The following is a 23,014-nucleotide window of genomic DNA, read 5'->3' as shown; positions in this document are numbered from 1 at the left end:
CATGAAATCATAAATGAAGATTACAAACATTACTATAGAAGAATACAAAATTAAACATAACATTCGTTGTGGCGGAAAAATATTTATAGAAATCTGATAAACTGCATGGAAAGACAGTTTGGAGAAGGAAGTCAGAGGATCAGAACAGGAATGCAGCGGGAGCCATCTTGAATTTTTCTTATTCTCCGAATCGGAGTTAAGAGAGGCGGGACTGCGCAAGTGTGTGACGGCAGGCATTGAAATGGGAAAGATTTAAAAAGAACACAGCCTTATACAGCGGGCAGTGTTGTTTGCAGGCAGTGGAGTGAGCTGGGAGCAGAGTGAAGGCTTAAGGGCTTGGGCTCAATGGGCTTAGGCAGAAACGAGCAAGGCAAGTTTAGGTTTCAGTTTTTCCTGTTATTTGAGGAAAGGGGAAGTATGAGCGTGAGGGCAGCTTGTTGTTCTCAGTGTCGGATGTGGGATGTCCTGGAGTCTCCTAGCCTCCCGGAAGTCCACATCTGCGCCAGATGCGCCGAGCTGCAGCTCCTAAGGGACCGTGTTAGGAAACTGGAGCTGAGGCTCGATGACCTTCGTCTGGTCAGGGAGAGTGAGGAGTTGATAGAGAGAAGTTGCAGGCAGGTGGTCACACCGGGGCCATGGGAGGCAGACAAGTGGGTCACGGTTAGGAGGGGTAAGGGGAAGAGTCAGGTACTAGAGAGTACCCCAGTGGCTGTACCCCTTGACAATAAGTACTCCTGTTTGAGTACTGTTGGGGGGGGGGGGGGGGGAGGGGAACAGCCTACCTGTGGGAAGCAACAGTGGCCGTGCCTCTGGCACAAAGTCCGGCCCTATAGCTCAGAAGGAAGAGGAAGGCAGTAGTAATAGGGGACTTGATAGTTAGGGGTCAGATAGGCGATTCTGTGGACGGGATCAGGAGACCCGGATGGTAGTTTGCCTCCCTGGTGCCAGGGTTCAGAATGTTTCTGATCGCGTCCAAGATATCCTGAAGTGGGAAGGTGAGGAGCCAGAGGTCATGGTACATATAGGTACCAACAACATAGGTAGGAAAAGGGAAGAGGTCCTGGAAGGAGAATATAGGGAGTTAGGAAGGCAGTTGAGAAGAAGGACCACAAAGGTAGTAATCTCAGGATTACTGCCTGTGCCACACGACAGTGAGAGTAGAAATGGAATGAGGTGGAGGATAAATGCATGGCTGAGGGATTGGAGCGGGGGCAGGGATTCAAGTTTCTGGATCATTGGGACCTCTTTTGGGGCAGGTGTGACCTGTACAAAAAGGACGGGTTACACTTGAATCCTAGGGGGACCAATTTCCTGGCGGGGAGGTTTGCTAAGGCTACTGGGGAGGCGTTAAACTGGGGAGAATGGTTAGGGGGTGGGAATCAATTTGAAGAGACTAAGGGAGAGGAGGTTAGTTCCCAAATAGAGAAAGCTGGTAGACAGTGTGTGAGGGAGGATAGGCAGGTGGTAGAGAAGGGGAGCGTTCAGACCGAAGATGTAGGGGAGAAGGAAGAAAAAGATACTAAAGTTGATTGCATCGTTAGGGATAAACAGAGAGGGAGAGCTGCAGAGTTTCTTAAATGCATCTATTTTAATGCTAGGAGCATTGTAAGAAAGGTGGATGAGCTTAGAGCATGGGCAAACTATGGCCCGCGGGCCATATGCGGCCCGTTAAGCTTTTTAATCCGGCCCGCAGAACTTGATGAAATTATATTAATAAACCTTGTTAACGTTTTCTCCCCGCAATTCTGGCGTTTTCCCAATAGATGACGCACTCTATATACATTGACCTTTGTTGAGGTGCAGCGTATTACTCCACATTTGCGCTTTACTTTGTGACCTTGTGGCGACCCATTTCCTGGCACATCCGAACCGGCTCACAATTAGCCAGCGTTCCGGCTAAGAGAGATAGCCTGCGGGGATTTGCGAGCACAGAGCTCCGCATACCGGCGCGCTCTCCCTGCTTTGTCATTCTGCGGGTCGTTGTTGAGTTTTGGCACAGGGGACAATTGAATGAGAAGGAGCAGGACAAGTAGACCTGCATCTCCTACCGTTTTTGAAATAAAGACAGTCAGGAGGAGAGTGATGATGATAATATCTTGAAGGATAACAGAATTTTCAGTGCTTTAAAATAATAACTGTTACTATTAAAAAAAGCTGTATTTTATTTAATTTTCAGTGTTTTAAAAGTCATTTCAATAAATAGCTAAATACCATGGGACTTCAAAGACAGATATTTTGTTGTAATGCATTTGTTCATTTTCAATTGAAATTAAAGCACATGTTTTCTACATATCCCATGATATTTTATTTTCTCTTATGAGGTGCATTACCAAAACACTCCGTCCATCTGCTCCTGGTCCGGCCCCCCTGTCAAATTTTAGAACCCTTTGTGGCCCTCAAGTCAAAAAGTTTGCCCACCCCTGGCTTAGAGCATGGATTGATACCTGGAATTATGATGTTGTAGCTATTAGTGAAACATGGTTGCAGGAGGGGTGTGATTGGCAACTAAATATTCCTGGATTTCGTTGCTTCAGGTATGATAGAATTGGAGGGGCAAGTGGAGGAGGTGCTGCATTGTTTGTCTGAGAAAATATTATAGCGGTGCTTTGGCAGGATAGATTAGAGGGCTCATTCAGGGAGACTATTTGGCTAGAATTGAGGAATGGGAAAGGTGTAGTAACACTTATAGGGGTGTATTATAGACCACTTAATGGGGAGTGAGAATTGGAGGAGCAAATTTGTAAGGAGATAGCAGATATTTGTAGTAAGCACAAGGTTGTGATTGTGGGAGATTTTAATTTTCCACACATAAACTGGGAAGCCCATACTGTAAAAGGACTGGATGGTTTGGAGTTTGTAAAATGTGTGCAGGATAGTTTTTTGCAGCAATACACAGAGGTACCAACTAGAGAAGGGGCAGTGTTGGATCTCCTATTAGGGAATGCGACAGGTCAGCTGACAGATGTATGTGTTGGGGAGCACTTCGGGTCCAGTGATGACAATGCCATTAGATTCAATATAATTATGGAGAAGGATAGGACTGGACCCAGGGTTGAGATTTTTGATTGGAGAAAGGCTAACTTTGAGATGTGAAAGGATTTAGAAGGAATGGATTGGGCCAATTTTTTTTATGGGAAGGATGTATAAATGGAGGTCATTTAAAGGTGAAATTTTGAGGGTACAAAATCTTTATGTTCCTGTTAGGTTGAAAGGAAACGTTAAAAGTTTGAGAGCGCCATGGTTTTCAAGGGATATTGGAAACTTGGTTCGGAAAAAGAGGGAGATCTACAATAAATATAGGTAGCATGGAGTAAATGAGGTGCTCGAGGAATATAAAGAATGTAAAAAGAATCTTAAAGAAATTAGAAAAACTAAAAGATACGAGGTTGCTTTGGCAAGTAAGGTGAAAATAAATCCAAAGGGTTTCTACAGTTATATTAATAGCAAAAGGATAGTGAGGGATAAAATGGTCCCTTAGAGAATCAGAGTGGACAGCTATGTGTGGAGCCGAAAGAGATGGGGGAGATTTTGAACAATTTCTTTTCTTCGGTAGTCACTAAGGAGAAGAATATTGAATTGTGTAAGGTAAGGGAAACAAGTAGGGAAGTTATGGAAACTATGACAATTAAAGAGGATGAAGTACTGGTGCTTTTAAGGAATATAAAAGTGGATAAATCTCCGGGTCCTGACAGGATATTCCCTAGGACCTTGAGGGAAGTTGGTGTAGAAATAACAGGGGCTCTGACAGAAATATTTCAAATGTCATTAGAAATGGGGATGGTGCCGGAGGATTGGTGTATTGCTCACGTGGTTCCATTGTTTAAAAAGGGTTCTAAGAGTAAACCTAGCAATTATAGGCCTGTCAGTTTGATGCCATTGGTGGGTAAATTAATGGAAAGTATTCGTAGAGATGGTACATATAATTATCTGGATAGACAGGGTCTGATTAGGAATAGTCAGCTTGGATTTGTGCATGGAAGGTCATGTTTGACAAATCTTACTGAATTTTTTGAAGAGGTTATGAGGAAAGTTGACAAGGGTAAAGCAGTGGCTATTGTCTATATGGACTTTGACAAGTCTATATATATATTGTCTATATGGAGTATAGAACCATTGACAAGGTTCCACACAGAAGGTTAGTTAGGAAGGTTCAATTGTTAGGTATTAATATTGAAGTAGTAAAATGGATTCAACAGTGGCTAGATGGGAGATGCCAGAGAGCAGTGGTGGATAACTGTTTGTCAGGTTGGAGGCCAGTGATTAGTGGTGTGCCTCAGGGATCTGTATTGGGTCCAACATTGTTTGTCATATACATTAATGATCTGGATGATGGGGTGGTAAATTGGATTAGTAAGTATGCAGATGATACTTAGGTAGGTGGCGTTGTGGATAATGAAGTAGGTTTTCAAAGCTTGCAGAAATTTAGACCAGTTAGAAGAGTGGGCTGAATGATGGCAGATGGAGTTTAATGCTGATAAGTGTGAGGTGCTACATTTTGGTAGGAATAATCCAAATGAGACATACATCGTAAATGGTAGGGCATTGAGGAATGCAGTAGAACAGGGTGATCTAGGAATAATGCTACATAGTTCCTTGAAGGTGGAATCTCATGTGGATAGGGTGGTGAAGAAAGCTTTTGGTATGCTGGCCTTTATAAATCAGAGCATCGAGTATAAGAGTTGGGATGTAATGTTAAAATTGTACAAGGCATTGTTAAGGTCGAATTTGGAGTATTGTGTACAGTTCTGGTCACCGAATTATAGGAAAGATATCAACAAAATAGAGAGAGTACAGAGAAGATTTGCTAGAATGTTATCTGGGTTTAAGCACCTAAGTAACAGGGAAAGGCTGAACAAGTTAGGTCTTTATCCTTTGGAGTGTAAAACGTTGATGGGGGGAACTTGATAGAGGTATTTAAGATAATGAGGGGGATAGATTAAGTTGATGTGGATAGGCTTTTTCCATTGACAGTAGGGGAGATTCAAACAAGAGGACATATGTTGAGAGTTAGGGGGCAAAAGTCTAAGGGTAACACAAGGGGGAATTTCTTTATTCAGAGTGGTAGCTGTGCGGAATGAGCTTCCAGTAGAAGTGGTAGGGGCAGGTTCGGTATTGTCATTTAAAGTAAAATTGGATAGGTTTATGGATAGGAAAAGAATGGAGGGTTATGGGCTGAGTGCGGGCCAGTGGGACTAGGTGAGCGTAAGCGTTGGCATGGACTAGAAGGGCCGAGTTGGCCTGTTTCCGTGCTGTAATTGTTATATGGTTATACACACAAATCATATCATCTATAGGAAGAAGGACAAAGGGTCTTAGCCCGAAACGTCGACAGTGCTTCTTCCTATAGATGCTGCCTGGCCTGCTGGATTCCACCAGCATTTTGTGTGTGTTGCTTGAATTTCCAGCATCTGCAGATTTCCTCGTACTTACAACTTTAAAGTTCTATTATTGTAGTAAATTATATATTTTGCTTTGAATACTTACTGTCAAACAGCTTCTTATCCTTCTTAAGAGAAATCTCTTTATTTGCTATTCCTCTGGCACAAGTAATTGCCACTTCTTCCAAGTATTCCACTGTCCTCTCCTCAGGAGTTTTCAACCCAGGACCTATCAAGTTCAGAAGTTAATGTAATTTCAATTATAAAGCATTTCAGCACAGGCACATCATTTATCTACTTCTATGAGAGTAACAATGTCCAGAATGAATGAGAGCAAATTATGAAGATACTATACAAATTTATACAAATGGCTTTTGCTCTTATTCCCTCATCCTTGCCCTGCACCGCCCAGCACTCATCATCTCTTCCGCCAGTGTCCCCTCTGTGATTTAACAGGCAGAAGTTAACTGCACAGCCATTAACAATAGCTATTCACTCAATTGGGAATTTAATTGCTGTTTATTGATCACATTAAGGATTGTTTATTATAGTTATAATGCTTCAGCTGAGTACATGTAGCCTCCAAACAAAAACCAAAAATTCATAAACAGATTCTACCAACAATGTCCCCTTTGATCTCTCATTGATCTTTGATCAATGATCTCTCACTTCTCGACTAGACTTGGCACTGAATCCTGGGGTAGAATGACAGCAAAGACAGACTTGATGAGAGACTGGGAAAATGTAATGTTTGAGAGATCAGGCTGTTCTTGTACATTACTCACCAAGAGCAATATTCAAGTCAAACAAATAGTAAGGAAGGCTAGTATGCTGGTCCTCATTGCTAAGAGGATTTGAGTACATAGGACACAGAGGAGTACAGCACAGAAACAGGCCTCTCGGCCCACAATGTTTTGCCAAACAAGATAAAAAGCATCCATGTGCCTATCCAATCATCTCTTAAAAGCCTCTAAATGTATTTGCCTCTACCACCACACCAGGCAGCACATTCCAGGCACTGAGCAAAAAAAATTACTCCTCATATCCCCCTTAAACCTACCCCTTCTCACCGTCAATGCATGCCCTTTGGTACAAGACATTTCAACCTTGAGAAACAGATACTCTATGTCCACTCTATTTATGCCTCTCATAATCTTGTAAACCTCTTTCAGATCTTCCATCAGCCTCTGAAGAAGCCTCAGACATGTCAGAGAAAACAACCCAAGTTTATCCAGCCTCACGTGACAGCACATGCCCTCTAAACCAGGCAGCATCTTGGTGAAACTATTCTTCACCCTTAACATCCTTCCTATAGTAGGGGCAACTAGAACTTTATGCAATACTTCAGATGTGGCCTAACCAAGTTTTATAAAGTTGCAACATAACCTCCTGACATTTGACTCAATCCCTTGACTAATAAAAAAAATTCCATAAGCCTTCTTAGCCACCCTATCTTAGCCACTTACATGGAGCTCTGAACTTGGATCCCAAGATATCTCTGCTTAGTAACACTGTTAATGACCTTGCCCATAACAATGTACTGTCTCCTTGTATTTGTCCTACCGAGGTGCAACACCTTATATTATTTGGGTTAAACTCAATCTGCCAGTTCTCAGCCCACATTGCAGAATGGATCTATATCATGCTGGTTTTTCTCCTTTGCCAGTCTTCTACTCCACCCATCTTGGTATCATCCACAAATTTACTAACCCATCCATCTTCATTTTCATCCAAATCACTTGTATACATTATGAATAACAGAGGTCCCAACACAGATCCCTGTGGAACTCCACGAGTTACAGACCAACACATACAAACAAGCTGGATGAACTCAGCAGGTCAGGCAGCATCCGTTGAAATGAGCAGTCAACGTTTTGGGCCGAGACCCTTCGACAGGACTGAAGGAGGAGGGGGGCAGGGGCCCCATAAAGAAGGTTGTGGGAGGGTGGAAAACCAATCAGAGGAAAGATCAAGGGGTGGGGGAGGGGAAGCAGGGTGGGGATAGGCAGGAGAGGTGAAGAAGGAATCTAAGGGGAAAGCACTATGGGTAGTAGAAGAAGGCAGAATCGTGAGAGAGGTGATAGGCAGCTAGAAGAGGAGACAGAGTGAAAGTGGGATGGGGGAAGGGAGAGGGAGGGAATTACCGGAAGTTAGAGAATTTGATGTTCGTACCAAGGAGCTGGAGACTACCCAGACGGTATATGAGGTGTTGCTCCTCCAACCTGAGTTTGGCCTCATCATGGTAGTAGAGGAGGCCATGTATGGACATATCCAAATGGGAATGTGAAGCAGAGTTGAAGTGGTTGGCAACCGGGAGATCCTGTCTGTTGCGGATGGAGCGGAGGTGCTCGACGAAGCGGTCCCACAATCTGTGTCGGGTCTCGCTGATGTAGAGGAGGCCGCACCGGGAGCACCGGATGCAACAGATTACCCCAACAGACTCACAAGTGAAGTGTTGCCTCACCTGGAAGGACTGTTTGGGGCCCTGAATGGTGGTAAGAGAAGAGGTGTAAGGACAGGTGTAGCACTTGTGCTTACAGGGATAAGTACCAGGTGGGAGATCTGTGGGGAGGGATAAGTGGACCAGGCAGTCACAGAGGGAATGATCCCTGTGAAAAGCAGAGATGGGTAGAGAGGGAAAGATGTCCTTAGTGGTGGGGTCCTGTTGGTAAAATGCCTTACTAAAATCCATGTATATAACATCCACTGCCCTACTCTGATCAATCTCCCTCAACACCTTGTCAAAAAACTCAAACAAGTTCGTAAGGCATGACATGCCATACATAAAGCCATGCTAGCTCTCCCTAATTAGGCCATGAGCTTCCAATTGCTCATACATCTTATCCCTAAGGATTTTCTCCAGCAATTTCTCTATAACTGACACGAGACTCTGGTCTATAGTTAAGATTTTCCCTTAGTTCCTTCTTAAATTGGGGTATAATATTGGCCACTTGCTAGTCCTCTTGGACCTCACCAATGGCTACAATAGCTAGGATGCATTTGTGCAATTATACAGGGCCTTGGACAGGAACCCACCTAGAGCTTTGTGTGAAGATTTGGTCTCCTTATCTAATAAGGTCTTTTTAACATGGATGGAGCTTATAAAGTATTTGAAATTGATTCTATAAAGGCAGAATGTAACAAGGAGAAATTGGGTAGATTAGGCCTAAGGGCACTGTGGTAGCACAGTGATCAGTGCAACACTATTACAGCTTGAGGTGTTCCAGAATTCGGAGTTCAATTCCAGCGCCAACTGTAAGGAGTTTGTATGTTGTCTCCAGTGCCCCAGTTTCCTCCCACAGTTGAAAAACGTACCAGTTAGTAGATTAAATGGTCATTGTAAATTGTCCTGTAATTAGGCTAGTGTTAAAATAAGTGGGTTGCTTGTTGGATATATTCTCTTTAGAAAAGAATGAAAGTGGAATCTCATGGATATGTATAAAGATCTAACAGGATGAGGTACATGGAGGATGTAGAACTGGGGTCAAAGCTTCTGGTATGGACTTTAAAACTCAGATGAGAAGCAGCTTCTTCATCCACCGGATGGTGAACCTGTGGAATTTTCTGCCACCAAATGCAGCCAAGGCCAACTCATTTAAAATAGTCAAGGACGCAGATACATTTCTTGATGTCATAGAGATTAAGACATGTGGAGAAAGCTAGAACTGGGTATTTTAGTGGATTGTGAGTCTCAATTGTGCTGAATTGTGGATGTCTCATGATCCAAATTTTGCTCTAATGCTATGTCTCTATATTTATGGGAGCCATGCGATCTTATTTGACATCTAAATAGATGCTTTGTTGGTAAAGTGGTTTGTATTCTTGATTTAGTTTAATTTTAAAGCTTTTAATTTTTATCAGATAAATGCTTTAAATTAAATTTTCCAACTTTTAATTTCAAATCATTTCTAATTGATTTTAATCACTTAAATCTATTCAATTCTATAACCATATAACAATTACAGCACAGAAACAGGCCATCTTCTAGTCCGTGCTGAATGCTTACTCTCACCTAGTCCCACCTACCTGCACTCAGCCCATAACCCTCCATTCCTTTCCTGTCCAGATACCTATCCAATTTTTTTTAAATGACAAAATTGAACCTGCCACTACCACTTCTACTGGAAGCTCGATCCACACAGCTACCACTCTCTGAGTAAAGAAGTTCCCCCCTCGTGTTACCCCTAAACTTTTAAATTACCCCTAAGCCCCTTAACTCTCAACTCATGTCCTCTTGTTTGAATCTCCCCTACTCTCAATGGAAAAAGCCTATCCCCCTCTATCCCCTATCTATCCCCCTCATAATTTTAAATACATTTATCAAGACCCCCCTCAACCTTCTACACTCCAAAGTATAAAGATCTAACTTGTTCAACCTTTCTCTGTAACTTAGGTGCTGAAACCCAGGTAACATTCTAGTAAATCTCCTCTGTACTCTCTCTATTTTGTTGCCATATTTCCTATAGTTCAGTGACCAGAACTGTACACAATACTCCAAATTTGACCTCACCAATGCCTTGTACAATTTTAACATTACATCCCAACTTCTACACTCAATGCTCCGATTTATAAAGGCCAGCAAACCAAAAGCTTTCTTCACCACCCTATCCACATGAGATTCCACCTTCAAGGAACTATGCACCATTATTCCTAGATCACTCTGTTCTACTGCATTCCTCATTGCCCTACCGTTTACCATGTATGTCCTATTTTGATTATTCCTACCAAAATGTAGCACCTCACGCTTATCAGCATTAAACTCCATATGCCATTGCTCAGCCCACTCTTCTAACTGGCCTAAATGTCTGTGCAAGCTTTGAAAACCTACTTCATTATCCACAACGCCACCTACCTTAGTATCATCTGCATACTTACTAATCCAATTTACCACCCCATCATCCAGATCATTAATGTATATGACAAACATTGGATCCAGTACAGATCCCTGAGGCACACCACTAGTTACTGGCCTCCAACCTGACAAACAGTTATCCACCACTACTCTCCGGCATCTCCCATCCAGCCAATGTGGAATCCATTTTACTACTTCAATTGTTTCCAAATGACCAACTACCCTGATTAAACAAATGCACAAGCTGTAAAACAGGGCTTCAAATTGTCGACTGTTCTACCTCATGCAACAACTTAAGTAACATGGCCTGTAGATTTATTATAGCATCACGGAATGCATGTGAAGTGCAGGCGAATCAAGCATGATCCAGCCCAATTATGGCAGGTTCAGACTTTCAGTCTATTTGAAGGGGGGGAAAAAAACTTCAACTTTTTTTCACCCATTGTTAAATCTAGGATTTCTCAGAAGTATAAACTTACCCAGGGGAGAAACTAAATGGTCCACCAAACCCATCTTCTTGGCTTTATCAGCTCGAATGTTTTTCCCAGTCAACATGATGTCAAGAGCATTAGGAAGCCCAATCTGATAATAATTTAAGGCAAGAAATTAGAATATTGAATTGTATTCAATGTACAGCAGAGAAACAGGCCATCTAGCCAAAATGGTTAATACCAGTTTATGTTCCAGATAAGCTATTATCTTCAATTCTATCATTTTATATCCTTCAATTCTCTTGTCCAGTGTTTATTGTATATCATGCTAGCATAATAAATCTGTATATTATTTGTCTGTCCAAATAACTCAGTAAGGATGATCATAACTTTCTTCTTTGAAAGCTGTTTTCAACTCATGCTTTTTTTCCTTAAAATTTTATCTACTATGTTTTTGAGCCAGAAACTGTGCCATCAATTTGCTAGCTCAAATTGATGTATCATCAGCTTAGGGTCTTGGACTTGCAGCTTAGCCTCAGAGGATCGCTGCTTCGTTCGGCTGTATCCATATATGGTTGAATAATAATTAAACTTGATGTGATTTTTAAATTATTTTGACTAGATAGATAGATAGACAGATACTTTATTCATCCCCAAGGGGAAATTCAACATTTTTCCAGTGTCCCATACACTTATTGTAGCAAAACTAATTACATACAGTATTTAACTCAGTATAAATATATGCATCTAAAATCACCCTCCCAAAAAAGCATTAATAAATAGCTTTTAAAAAGTTCTTAAATAGTTTACTAAAGTGCATTGAGTGGTAACTTAAGCTTAGTCCTAACTCCGGCACTTTAACATGTCTTGCCCCGGTGGTTGAATTATAGAGCCCAATGGCGTTCGGGAGTAATGATCTCTTCATCCTGTCTGAGGAGCATTGCATTGACAGCAACCTGCCGCTGAAGCTGCTTCTCTGTCTCTGGATGGATGTTTCCTACCTTGCACATTTAGTTATACTTTATACTATATACATGTAGACACTTTGTTTGGATTTTTTTTTAAACATTGGAACAATAGTTACCCCTCATTCTCTTATTTCATTTCTAACACATTTTAGAGTCACAAGCCAGAGAAAATCCACAGTTGCTGGAAATCAAAGTAATACACACAAAATGCTGGAGGAACTCAGCAGGCTAGGCAACATCTATGGAAAGAGTAAACATTCAATGTTTCAAATGAAACCCTTCATCAGGACTAAAAAAAGAGAGAAGTCAGGGGAAGGTGGGGGAGGGGAGGAAGAGTACAAGGTAGTAGGTGATAGATGCAACCAGGAAAGGGGGTGGGGTGAAGTAAAGGACTGGGTAGTTGACTGGGGGAAAATCTGACAGGAGAGAACAGAAGGCCATTGCAATAAGGGGATGAGCACCAGAGAGTGGTGACGGGCAGGTAAGGAGATCAGGTGAAAGAGGGAGAAACAGGAATGCAGAATGGTGAAGGTGGAGGAATTACTGGAAGTTTAAGAAATTGATGTTCATTCCAATAGGTTGGAGGCTACCCAGATGGAACATAACCTGAGTGTGTCCTCATCACAGCAGTACAGGAGGCCATGGTCTGACATGTTGGAATGGGAAGCAGAATTGAAATGGGTGGCCATCGGGAGATCCCACTTTTATTGACAGACAGGGAGTAGGTGTTCGGCAAAGCAGTCTTACTGATATACAGGAGGCCATAGCAGGAGTACCTGACATAGCAGATGACCCCCAACAGACTGACAGGTGAAGTGTCGCCTCACCTGGAAGGACTGCTTGGGCCCCTGAATGATAGTGAGGAAGGAGGTGCAGAGGTAGGTGTGGCACTTGGTCCGCTTGCAATGGTAAGTACCAGGAGGGAGATCAGTGGGGAAGGATGAATGGACAAGAAAGATGTGAAGGGAGCGATCCCCGCGGAAAGTGGGGGGGCGGGGTGGAGAGGTAAAGATGTGCTTGGTGGTGGGATCCTTTTGGAGATGGCAGAAGTAACAGAGAATTATGTGCCGGATGCAGAGGCTGGTGGGGTGGTAGGTTAGTACAAGAGGAACCCTATCCCCGGTGGGGTCGAGGTGGTTGGGGTGAGGACAGACGTACGTGAAAGAGATGTGGATGGGGCAGCATTGAAGGTGGAGGAAGGAAAGCCCCTTTCTCTGAAGGAGGAGGACATCTCATTCGTTCTGGAATGAAAAGCATCATCTTGAGAGCAGATGTGGCAGAGACAAAAGAATTGAGAGAAAGGGATGGTATTTTTACAAGTGACAGGGTGGGAAGAAGTATAGTCCAGGTAGCTGTGAGAATCAGCAGGTTGATAAAAGATATCAGTAGATACAAACTGTCTCATCAGTATCTATCAGTGGAGAGAGACAGAGAGATGGAGAAAGGGGCAGGAGGTGTCGGAAATAAACCAGGTAAACTTGAGGGCAGGGTGTAAGTTGGAGGCAAATTTAAAAGACTATTCTTTTTATGCAAAGTAAAACACTTCAAGAGGTCTTAAAATCTCAACAATCAACATGCTTTGTGTGAATATTTTTGGAATAAAATGACCATATCTTCTCTTTCAGTTACATCTAAAAGACATATTCTAAGCTACAATGAAACCTAAAATGGTGCATAATAGACTCATCAAGTCCATTTTTCCCACTACTTAAGCTACACTAGGTTATTTGATTATGAATTTGACAAATAAGAAAAGCATCACTGAACTCAGTTATTTTGGTTGTTACTGCAATCGTATTTGCATAGTAGACTTACTTACCATCTTTGGCAATCGCTGAGTACCACCAGCTCCTGGCAGTAAACCAAGCATGACTTCTGGAGTGCCTAGGACTGTCTTATTGTCCTTTGTTGCTATCCTGTAATGGCAGGCAATTGCGACCTATAAGCACATTCAATAATTTAGTTCCAGTGATAGGTGTTGCAATAAGCTATTTGTGTAGAGTGCTACATTACCATTTAAGCACAAAACTGAAAGCAATCACAATTTCCTCAGCAATATATCACAGATTTATGCATATATCAATTAAATCACATCAACTCAAATGATGTTCATCATATTCCATTTCTAACTCCACAATGACAGCTGCATTCCTGGGCGAGGAACGATCTTCATCTAGGAGACATATGAAATTCTGTGGTGAAAGCAGAACCCACAGGGCTGATCAACCTTCTACTGGATCAGAACAGAAGACTCTTATGAGCTGCTGTCAATGACCTGTGCCCCAGCAGGGCAGTGAGCTTAAGAAGAAGAAAAAATTCCATTTCAGATTGGAAAAATCACATGAAATTAAATCAAAACCATCACTGCATAAAAATTATACTTTTAAATATTTTGATGATTTCAGTTAATCATGGATTTCTTTAGTTCCAAAACTGAAAATGAAATAGTGATGTATAGAACAAGATCTTGACTTATACCAAAATTTATAAGGGTAAGTGCAAAACACAAGTTACTGAGTTCGCTTATCAAAAGGCAAAGATAATCATGAATGAAAAAAATAACAATTCAGTCAAGATAAAGAATAACAAAATTCCTGACAAAATTTCCTCTAAAACTAGCTGTATACATTCCTGAAACAGGCTCTTCAACACATGTTCATGCCAGCCTTTTATTCCATCTAAACCATTCTGCCCACATTAGGACTACAGTATCTTTCAATGTTTTGCCCATCTGTGCTTGTCTAAATGCCTTCTATATGTAGTAATCATATCTGATTCTACCACTAGTTCTAGCAGCAACTTTGAGAGATCAATTACTCTCTGAAAAGTACTTAAACTTTAGATCCCTTTAAAACTTCTTCCTCTCACCTTAAACTACCTTGTTTTTGGTACTATGGGGAAAAGATTTTGACTACCTCCCCTATCTATGCCTCTCATAATCCTACATACTTCTTTCTTCCGAGGGTCACCCCTCAGATCATTCACTTCTAGAAAACTGCCTATTCAATCTCTCCCCATGAAGGTTATGGGCCAAATGCAGACAAATGGGACTTGGTTACATTGGGCATCTTGGTCAGCATTGACCAATTGGGCTGAAGGGCCTGGTTCCTTGCTGTATAACTCCATAACTCTATGATGTATAGTCCTTAAACATCTTAGTGAAAATTTACTCTTCACTCTCTCCAGCAAGAATCACATTTTCCTATAAAACTATAATCAATGAGTGTGATCAAAACAACATCAATTCAGTACTTAAATGCTTCAATAATTATATCTTACTTTAAGTATATTGTGGGGAAAGGGAAGTGTATATAAGTTTTGATTTAAACAATTAGAAAAGTCCACCTTTCAAAAGCAAGAAAATAATAATAGCAAAACAGGAAGAAACACTGAACCAATGCAAAATTTTTTGAAGGAATTCAGAACATTGAGGTAAATGCCTCTTAGATGGGAGATGCAATTCATTCAAGACAGATTTATATGGAACAACATCATAATGCATAAATAAGCATATGTAGATTTACTCTGGAGCTACAAAGCATCTACTGGACTAACTCAGGTAGCATCTGTGAGAGGAAAGGAATCAGTGATGTTTCAGGTTGAAACATTGCATTAAAACTGAGAGTGGAGAGGCAATCAGTGTGAAGAAGAGAAGGGGAGTCTGCAATGATTGGTGGACTGAGGAAGGCTGCAACATGATAGACAGGTTCTGATAGATGGGGGAGGAGTAAAGGGTTTGACTGATGTTGGGAGACAGTGGTGACCATTAGCTTCAAGCCTTTTCTCCTAGTTTCTCTGCAACTAGTTAGATTGCACATAACAAAGAAGGAACAAAGCCCATACCTCAAGACCGCCACCCAGACAGGAACCATTGATAGCAGCGACAATTGGTTTAGTGGACCCTTCAATCTTCTCAAACATTTTCTGTCCTTCTTGAGATAAACAAACCACCTCTTCAGCAGTTTTACACTCCTTTATCATACTGCAAAGAGAACAAGTTTTGTGCGACTACATTTAATACAAATATAACCCACTTACAGAGCAACATTTTTCGCATTCATAGGATTTAACAATACTGCAGTCAATGCCAACTTCTTGCTAAGAGCCTAATTTATATTGGACCAATAAATAATTTTTTGGAGACTTCAATAGAATCTACTTTTAAAAATCTACTTTTGGAGACTGCAATAGAATCAAAGGCTTCAACATAACCCAAAAAACATTTATATATTTTTAAAATGTTGATCGAATTAGAAATTATTGTTTCTTGATTACTTAATTCAGACCACACAGAGTAAATTCTTAAACTGTACATTTCGCAAAGTTTTCTTTTCCCTTTAAGAATGCAATAAAGATAATCTGTCAAGAAAGCAACTTTCTCACACTCTTCAAAATTAAAACTGGTAGGAAAACAAATGCTATGAGTAACAGCTTTAAAAAAGCTAAGTTTAAAAAAAAGAGGAAAAGAAGCAATATGGACAGGAAATAAACCAAAAAAAGGGAAAAACTGTATATCATATCGCAAAAAATAATATGAGAATTTTACATCATACAAGGAGGGCCTACAGACTTCTTGACTGTCAGATCTTTGGAACAACTGGTCTCACACCACTGCTCTTCTAGTCCTGCAAATAATTCCTTGTGCAATGTTTGGAAATAAATTTAAAAAATGCAACATACTTGATGTCAGCGCCAGCGATAAAGCAACCCGGTTTTGATGAGATAAGTACAATGCTTCTGACTGAATCATTTGCCCAGACTTCATTCATCACATCAGTAAATTCTGACTGTAGCTTTTGGGATAGAGTGTTAACCTAAACAGAATGAAAAGGAAACAAATTTCAAATCACTCAAGTCACATATAAACGCAAGAGATTCTGCAGATCTGGAAATCCAGAGTAACACATACAAAATGCTGGAAGAATTCAGCACATCAGGCTGCATGTACAGAAAAGAATAAACAGTCCACATTTCTGGCCAAGTCCCAATGAAGGGTCTCATTATTTCACTGGATATCTCAAGACTTAATTTCCAATATGCACTTGACATTCAAAAGCATAGGATCAGATACCTCAATAAACACCAATTCTTATAATAATCTTCATTATTTCCACGTTGTACAATTTTATACTGAGCTGAAAGATTTTCGTGCTGGACCCTTTGCATATGATAGGCCTTTGTCAATGCTTTTGAAAATATTCTAGAACATTAAAAGCTTTTACTTATCACTTTCTGAGAGCACTGGATCTGAATAAATTCAAGAGAGTTGATGAACTGGTAATTTAAGTCACTCAGCAGTCAATCATTATTAAATGCTCAACTTAATTCTTACCTTGGAATTTGGTGTGTTAAACCGTACAACTGCAACATCACTTTTGACTTCATAGTTGACATGGGTCCTCTCTATAAGAAAGGCAATAGGAACTTCATTTTTCTTTTTTTAAAAACAATTCCTAGAGTTCTCCTAAGTTTCCAAAACTGTCTCTTGCTTGCAATGCCATCTCTCAATTGTACGTGTTGTCAGTGAATAAAGCTGCTGCCTCAACTCCAAAAATTTCCAACATTTTTCTGTTCTTTTATCGTAGCTTTAAAAAAAGTTTCCAAATACTTTAATTCTAGGCAATGCAATTGAACTCTGCATCAACATTCCAAAGGAAGTCTTTTAACTGAGTTAATAGAAATTCATCCTGGTATACAAGGATATCAAATATCATTTTCAATTACTATCATAATAAACTGCTTGTTAAGCATCAAAACTACACCTTGAAAAAAAAGTCACAAAAATAAACAAATACAGAATGTACTAAGGTTGTAAAACTATTACAGTGGTGATTACATAATATAGTTTGTGGTCCATTAAAATATAGAAACATCTTGTTGAAGTGCAAGAGTTTAACTCTTCATCCATTTTCCATTTATTTCATATTATTTGTAATATTCATAAAAAAGATTTCATATGCAAAGGTTGCTTTTTCTAAAAAATAATGATATTTTTGTCCATGAAAGCTAAAGTTGTCTTCGGGCATGGGTTTGGTTAACTTGAAATGAAACTAAATATGGACTGATTATTTGTCGGCCTTTTATAAATCTTTGCCTAGTAGCTTCAATTCTTGTTTGTGTAAAAGTTATCAGTTACTAACAAATATCCACAATACAATGTCATAAGTAAAGCTTTCAATTTTTAGCTTCTTGCAATGCAACCCAAAATACATACCATCTGTAGAAATGCTGATTTGATTTTAAGAGATGTTTAACACAAAGATTAAGTAAAAAAATTCTAAAAGTCCATCTCCAAATAGTAATTGTATTCCATCAATGCTTTTTTTTCCCCAACTCACTAATGTTGAAGGAAAATTCTGAAAATCACAATTTTCAGTATTTAATTCAAAATTATTAAAACAGAACAAAAATATCCAACTTTTGCAGATTTTAGCAGTGATTTTTTGTTCCCCCATTGTTATTTTATATTGAAAAACAGGCCAGAGGATTTGAATGTAGTATGTAAACTGGAATATCTGTTCATAGCATTTGATATTTGAACCAAAAGCATCACAGTGCCCAGTGAATGTTCTTGATATGAAGTGGTTTATGACCGACTTATTTTTGATGCTATTATTAAAAGCACTTACCCATCATGATTGATGAAACTGTGAAACAGCGATGGAAGTTATCTAAAATAGAAAAATGAAAATAGTTCAATTTAATAATTAACACAAGTCAACTCAGAGGAATTTAGAATCAGGCTTCTTTTGAACTAATATATTCCAAACTAAGTTGTGCTGACTCTCTACATCAATAAATCACATGAATAACTAAAATTCAATATAAGAAAAGCAGAAATTTCCTCAAAGTACATTCCTGGAGTACCAATGCCATTGGCTTTAATTGTATGGACTCACCACTTAAATGGTTGAAATTAAATTATTTACACCCTGTACCATAACCTTCCTCTTTTAACATTCTATGCTCTAGGTAATGAATGCAACCATTCCATAAGGCATCTTAACTACCTATGCTGCACCTTATGGGATCCTTGGAAATGTACTAAGTCTCTCTGCTCTTGTCCTACTTAGTGTCCTACCAATCACTGTACAAATCTTAACTTTTTAGTCAGCTGAGGTTTTCCGGTGACGTCATCGTTGAGAATGGCAGCTTAAGTCACTAGCTCCTCCAGAAAAATGCCTATTAAGCCCCGTTAACCCATCAAATATAATATTTTTCAAAAAATATTTGAACTGAAAAGAGGGGCAAGAATGGGGAAAAGGAATGGAAATAAAAAAAGCGACACATTGGCTAAGAGGAGTGCAGTGTACGGCTCTCCTACCCAACTGCGTGCTGGCGAGGCGAGGCTGGAGGAAAGATCATGGTGGAAAAATATCAGAACCTACAACGTTCCCGAAGGAGCGGAGGGCTAGTCTATGACAGAGTTTGTCGGAAAGTTACTGCAGGACACGCTGGATCTTCCCTTGGCTATGAAGCTGCAAGCCAAAAGAGCCCATCCTGTGCTCGTCCCGAAACTTACCCAGGATAGAAAGCCATGCTCAATAATAATTAAGTTCTTTCGGTATAGCACCAAGGCGGAGATTCTTTGAAGGGCCTGGGGTAAGAAGGGAGTGTTTTTCGATGATAAATTAATATATTTCCACCAAGATTACACCCCTCCGTGGTCCTGCAGAAATGCAAAGAATACTCTGAAGTAAAGCAAGTACTAAAGCAAAAAAAGATTAGATTTCAAACTCCGTACCCTGCTAAACTTCGAGTGTTTTATGACAACGGGATGTGGTTGTACCATATAACCATATAACAATCACAGCATGGAAACAGGCCATCTCGGCCCTCCTTGTCCGTGCCGAACTCTTAATCTCACCTAGTCCCACCTACCCGCACTCAGCCCATAACCCTCCACTCCTTTCCTGTCCATATACCTATCCAATTTTACCTTAAATGACACAACTGAACTGGCCTCTACTACTTCTACAGGAAGCTCATTCCACACAGCTATCACTCTCTGAGTAAAGAAATACCCCCTCGTGTTTCCCTTAAACTTCTGCCCCCTAACTCTCAAATCATGTCCTCTCGTTTGAATCTCCCCTACTCTCAATGGAAACAGCCTATTCACGTCAACTCTATCTATCCCTCTCAAAATTTTAAATACCTCGATCAAATCCCCCCTCAACCTTCTACGCTCCAATGAATAGAGACCTAACTTGTTCAACCTTTCTCTGTAACTTAAGTGCTGAAACCCAGGTTACATCCTAGTAAATCGTCTCTGCACTCTCTCTAATTTATTGATATCTTTCCTATAATTCGGTGACCAGAACTGCACACAATATTCTAAATTTGGGCTTACCAATGCCTTGTACAATTTTAACATTACATCCCAACTTCTGTACTCAATGCTTTGATTTATAAAGGCCAGCGTTCCAAAAGCCTTCTTCACCACCCTATCTACATGAGACTCCACCTTCAGGGAACTATGCACTGTTATTCCTAAATCTCTCTGTTCCTCTGCATTCCTCAATGCCCTACCATTTACCCTGTATGTTCTATTTGGATTATTCCTGCCAAAATGTAGAACCTCACACTTCTCAGCATTAAACTCCATCTGCCAACGTTCAGCCCATTCTTCTAACCGGCATAAATCTCCCTGCAAGCTTTGAAAACCCACCTCATTATCCACAACACCTCCTACCTTAGTATCATCGGCCTACTTACTAATCCAATTTACCACCCCATCATCCAGATCATTTATGTATATTACAAACAACATTGGGCCCAAAACAGATCCCTGAGGCACCCCGCTAGTCACCGGCCTCCATCCCGATAAACAATTATCCACCACTACTCTCTGGCATCTCCCATCTAGCCATTGTTGAATCCATTTTATTACTCCAGCATTAATACCTAATGACTGAACCTTCTTAACTAACCTTCCATGTGGAAATTTGTCAAAGGCTTTGCTGAAGTCCATATAGACTACATCCACTGCCTTACCCTCGTCAACATTCCTCGTAACTTCTTCAAAAAATTCAATAAGGTTTGTCAAACATGACCTTCCACGCACAAATCCATGCTGGCTATCCAGATAATTATTAATACTATCTCCAAGAATACTTTCCATTAATTTATCCACCACTGATGTCAAACCAGACAGTGGAAAAGGCAACTAAAGACACGAAAGCCAGAGGGTTGCCCGTCAGCGTGACCAAAACGAGGGAAAGCTTGGCTGAGGAATTATCCCGCTCCGCTTGAGAAATAGTACGGGAATCGAGAAGGCAGGAGATGGGAGGAGGCAGAGAGAAATATATCAGGAAGAGACTGGGAGTTTCCCCAAAGACAATTCTCACCCCCTTCAGAAGGTTTGGCTAATTTTAAAAATGTTGAGAAGCTAAACGGAAGCAAAAGTACATGGTGGTATACCTATCTCAAGAAATACTTATTATAATGTGGATTTTATATTACTTAGTTCTTATTCTTTATTCGCTCCCTTACTCCTTTTTCCCCACCAAAATGAGTGTGTGTGTGTGTGTGTGTGTGTGTGTGTGTGTGTGTGTGTGTATATATATATATATATATATATATATATAGGAGTACACAGAGAAATCTTTTGTGTAATGGATTTGTTCACTGACTTTTATGAATACTGCAATGGGAGCCCTCAACTCACAAGTAGGAGGGGTTATCCCCCACCGCTAAACATTTCCTCTCGCTCAACGCATGGTCATCTACTAGAGACCTCAGCCTTGGAATCACACATTCGCTACCATTTTTGTTTTTATTTGCATTTCCTGGTTCTTATTTGTTCAAGGAGTAGATTGATTAAGTTTTACTCTAATTTCAATGATACATTGACAGATAAATACAGATGGCTAAGGACAAGGTAAAATTCATTTCTTTTAATGTCAATGGGCTATTAAATCCAATCAAATGCAAGAGAATTTTATCCAAAATGAAAAAAATAACAAGCCCATGTAGTATATTTACAGGAAACTCATTTCAGTGATAATGAGCATAAAAAAACTAAAGAGGATGGGCTTCACTAATCTGTTTTTCTCCTCATATAAATCAGGACATAGGAGAGGAGTTGCTTTTCTTATCTCAAGTAAGCTAAATTTTGAAAAAGTATTCTAAATGGGAGACAAAGAGGGCAGATATATTCTGGTAAGGGGAATATAGACAGAAATTCAGTTACTCTATTGAATATATACGCACCCCTGGGAAGTGATATTAGTTTCTTTCAGAAAATTACTGATATTATGGTAATGGAAACAGAAGGTCTCCTGATATGTGGGGGAGACTTAAATTTACAATTGTAAACAAACTTAGACTCTTCCAATAGAAAAACCAATGAAACAAAATCCTTACATAAGAAAGTTAATACGCTTTTTGAGGATGTTGGTTTAATTGATATATGGAGGGACCTTTTCCCTGACAGAAGAGATTACACTCATTATTCTGCTCCCCATTCTGTATATACAAGAATAGACTATTTCATAACATTTGGAAAAGATAAGGACAAAATAAACACCTGTGGAATTGGAACAATAGATGTAAGTGACCATGCACCTATATATTTATCTGTTGATTTTGACCTACAACCAAAGAATACTATTTGGAAACTAAATTCAAGTCTACTTAATGATCCATACTTTAAGGAACAAATTAAAAAAGAAATTGGTCTCTACTTAGAATTTAATGATAATGGAGAGGTTTCACCTCCCATTTTATGGGATACTCTGAAGGTGGTCTTAAGAGGGAAAATTATAGTGATATCTTCATATAAGAAAAAAATGAATAAAACAGAGGAATTACAAAATAGGCTGAAGGAAATAGAGAAAAAACACAAATTGAATTTGGCACAGGATACATTAGGGGAAATTAAAAGAATTAGGAATGAAATAAATAGTTTGGCTACGCAAGAAATCAGGAAAAAATGTTTCTGAAACAGAGATATTATGAAAGTGGATCGAAATCTATGAAAATACTGGCGTGGAAACTGAGAAAAAAAGATAGCAGAAAATACAATTCATAGAATTAGGGACCCAAGAACGAAAATGATAAAAAATGAGCTAAGTGAAATTCAAGAAGCTTTTGAAGTGTTTTACAAAACGCTGTATTCCAAAGTTCCAGGGGGAAGCATAATCCAAATTGACACCTTCTTGAATTCTCTAGTTACCCACTTTAAGCAAAGAACAAAATAGAAAGATGACTATAACTGAAGTTGAATTAAAAGCTGCAATTAGTAGGCTTAAATTAAGCAAGTCACCAGGATCAGACGGGTATACGGCAGAGTGGTACAAAGAATTTAAAAATGAGTTAATTCCTGTTTTACTCCCCACACTGAACTGGGCTCTAAAAAAGGCACAAGTGCCACCCAGTTGGAAG

At 39.9% G+C, this 23,014-nt stretch overlaps 1 protein-coding gene across 1 annotated transcript in view; it reads right to left on the bottom strand.

Annotated features, from left to right (window-relative positions):
* Positions 1 to 23,014, bottom strand: part of LOC132400596 (trifunctional enzyme subunit alpha, mitochondrial-like) — a 59,931-nt gene that overhangs the window by 25,173 nt on the left and 11,744 nt on the right. Inside the window, exons 2-8 of the mRNA XM_059981696.1 lie at positions 18,259 to 18,300; positions 16,962 to 17,032; positions 16,310 to 16,443; positions 15,473 to 15,611; positions 13,449 to 13,568; positions 10,710 to 10,812; positions 5,485 to 5,607 (exon numbers count right to left, since the gene is read on the bottom strand). Coding sequence (XP_059837679.1) covers positions 5,485 to 5,607; positions 10,710 to 10,812; positions 13,449 to 13,568; positions 15,473 to 15,611; positions 16,310 to 16,443; positions 16,962 to 17,032; positions 18,259 to 18,300 — 732 coding nt within the window. The remainder of the gene's footprint in view (positions 1 to 5,484; positions 5,608 to 10,709; positions 10,813 to 13,448; positions 13,569 to 15,472; positions 15,612 to 16,309; positions 16,444 to 16,961; positions 17,033 to 18,258; positions 18,301 to 23,014) is intronic.

This window comes from Hypanus sabinus, chromosome 10, assembly GCF_030144855.1.
Source record: "Hypanus sabinus isolate sHypSab1 chromosome 10, sHypSab1.hap1, whole genome shotgun sequence".
Lineage (NCBI taxonomy): Eukaryota > Metazoa > Chordata > Chondrichthyes > Myliobatiformes > Dasyatidae > Hypanus > Hypanus sabinus.
This window is presented reverse-complemented; position numbering and strand designations above follow the sequence as displayed.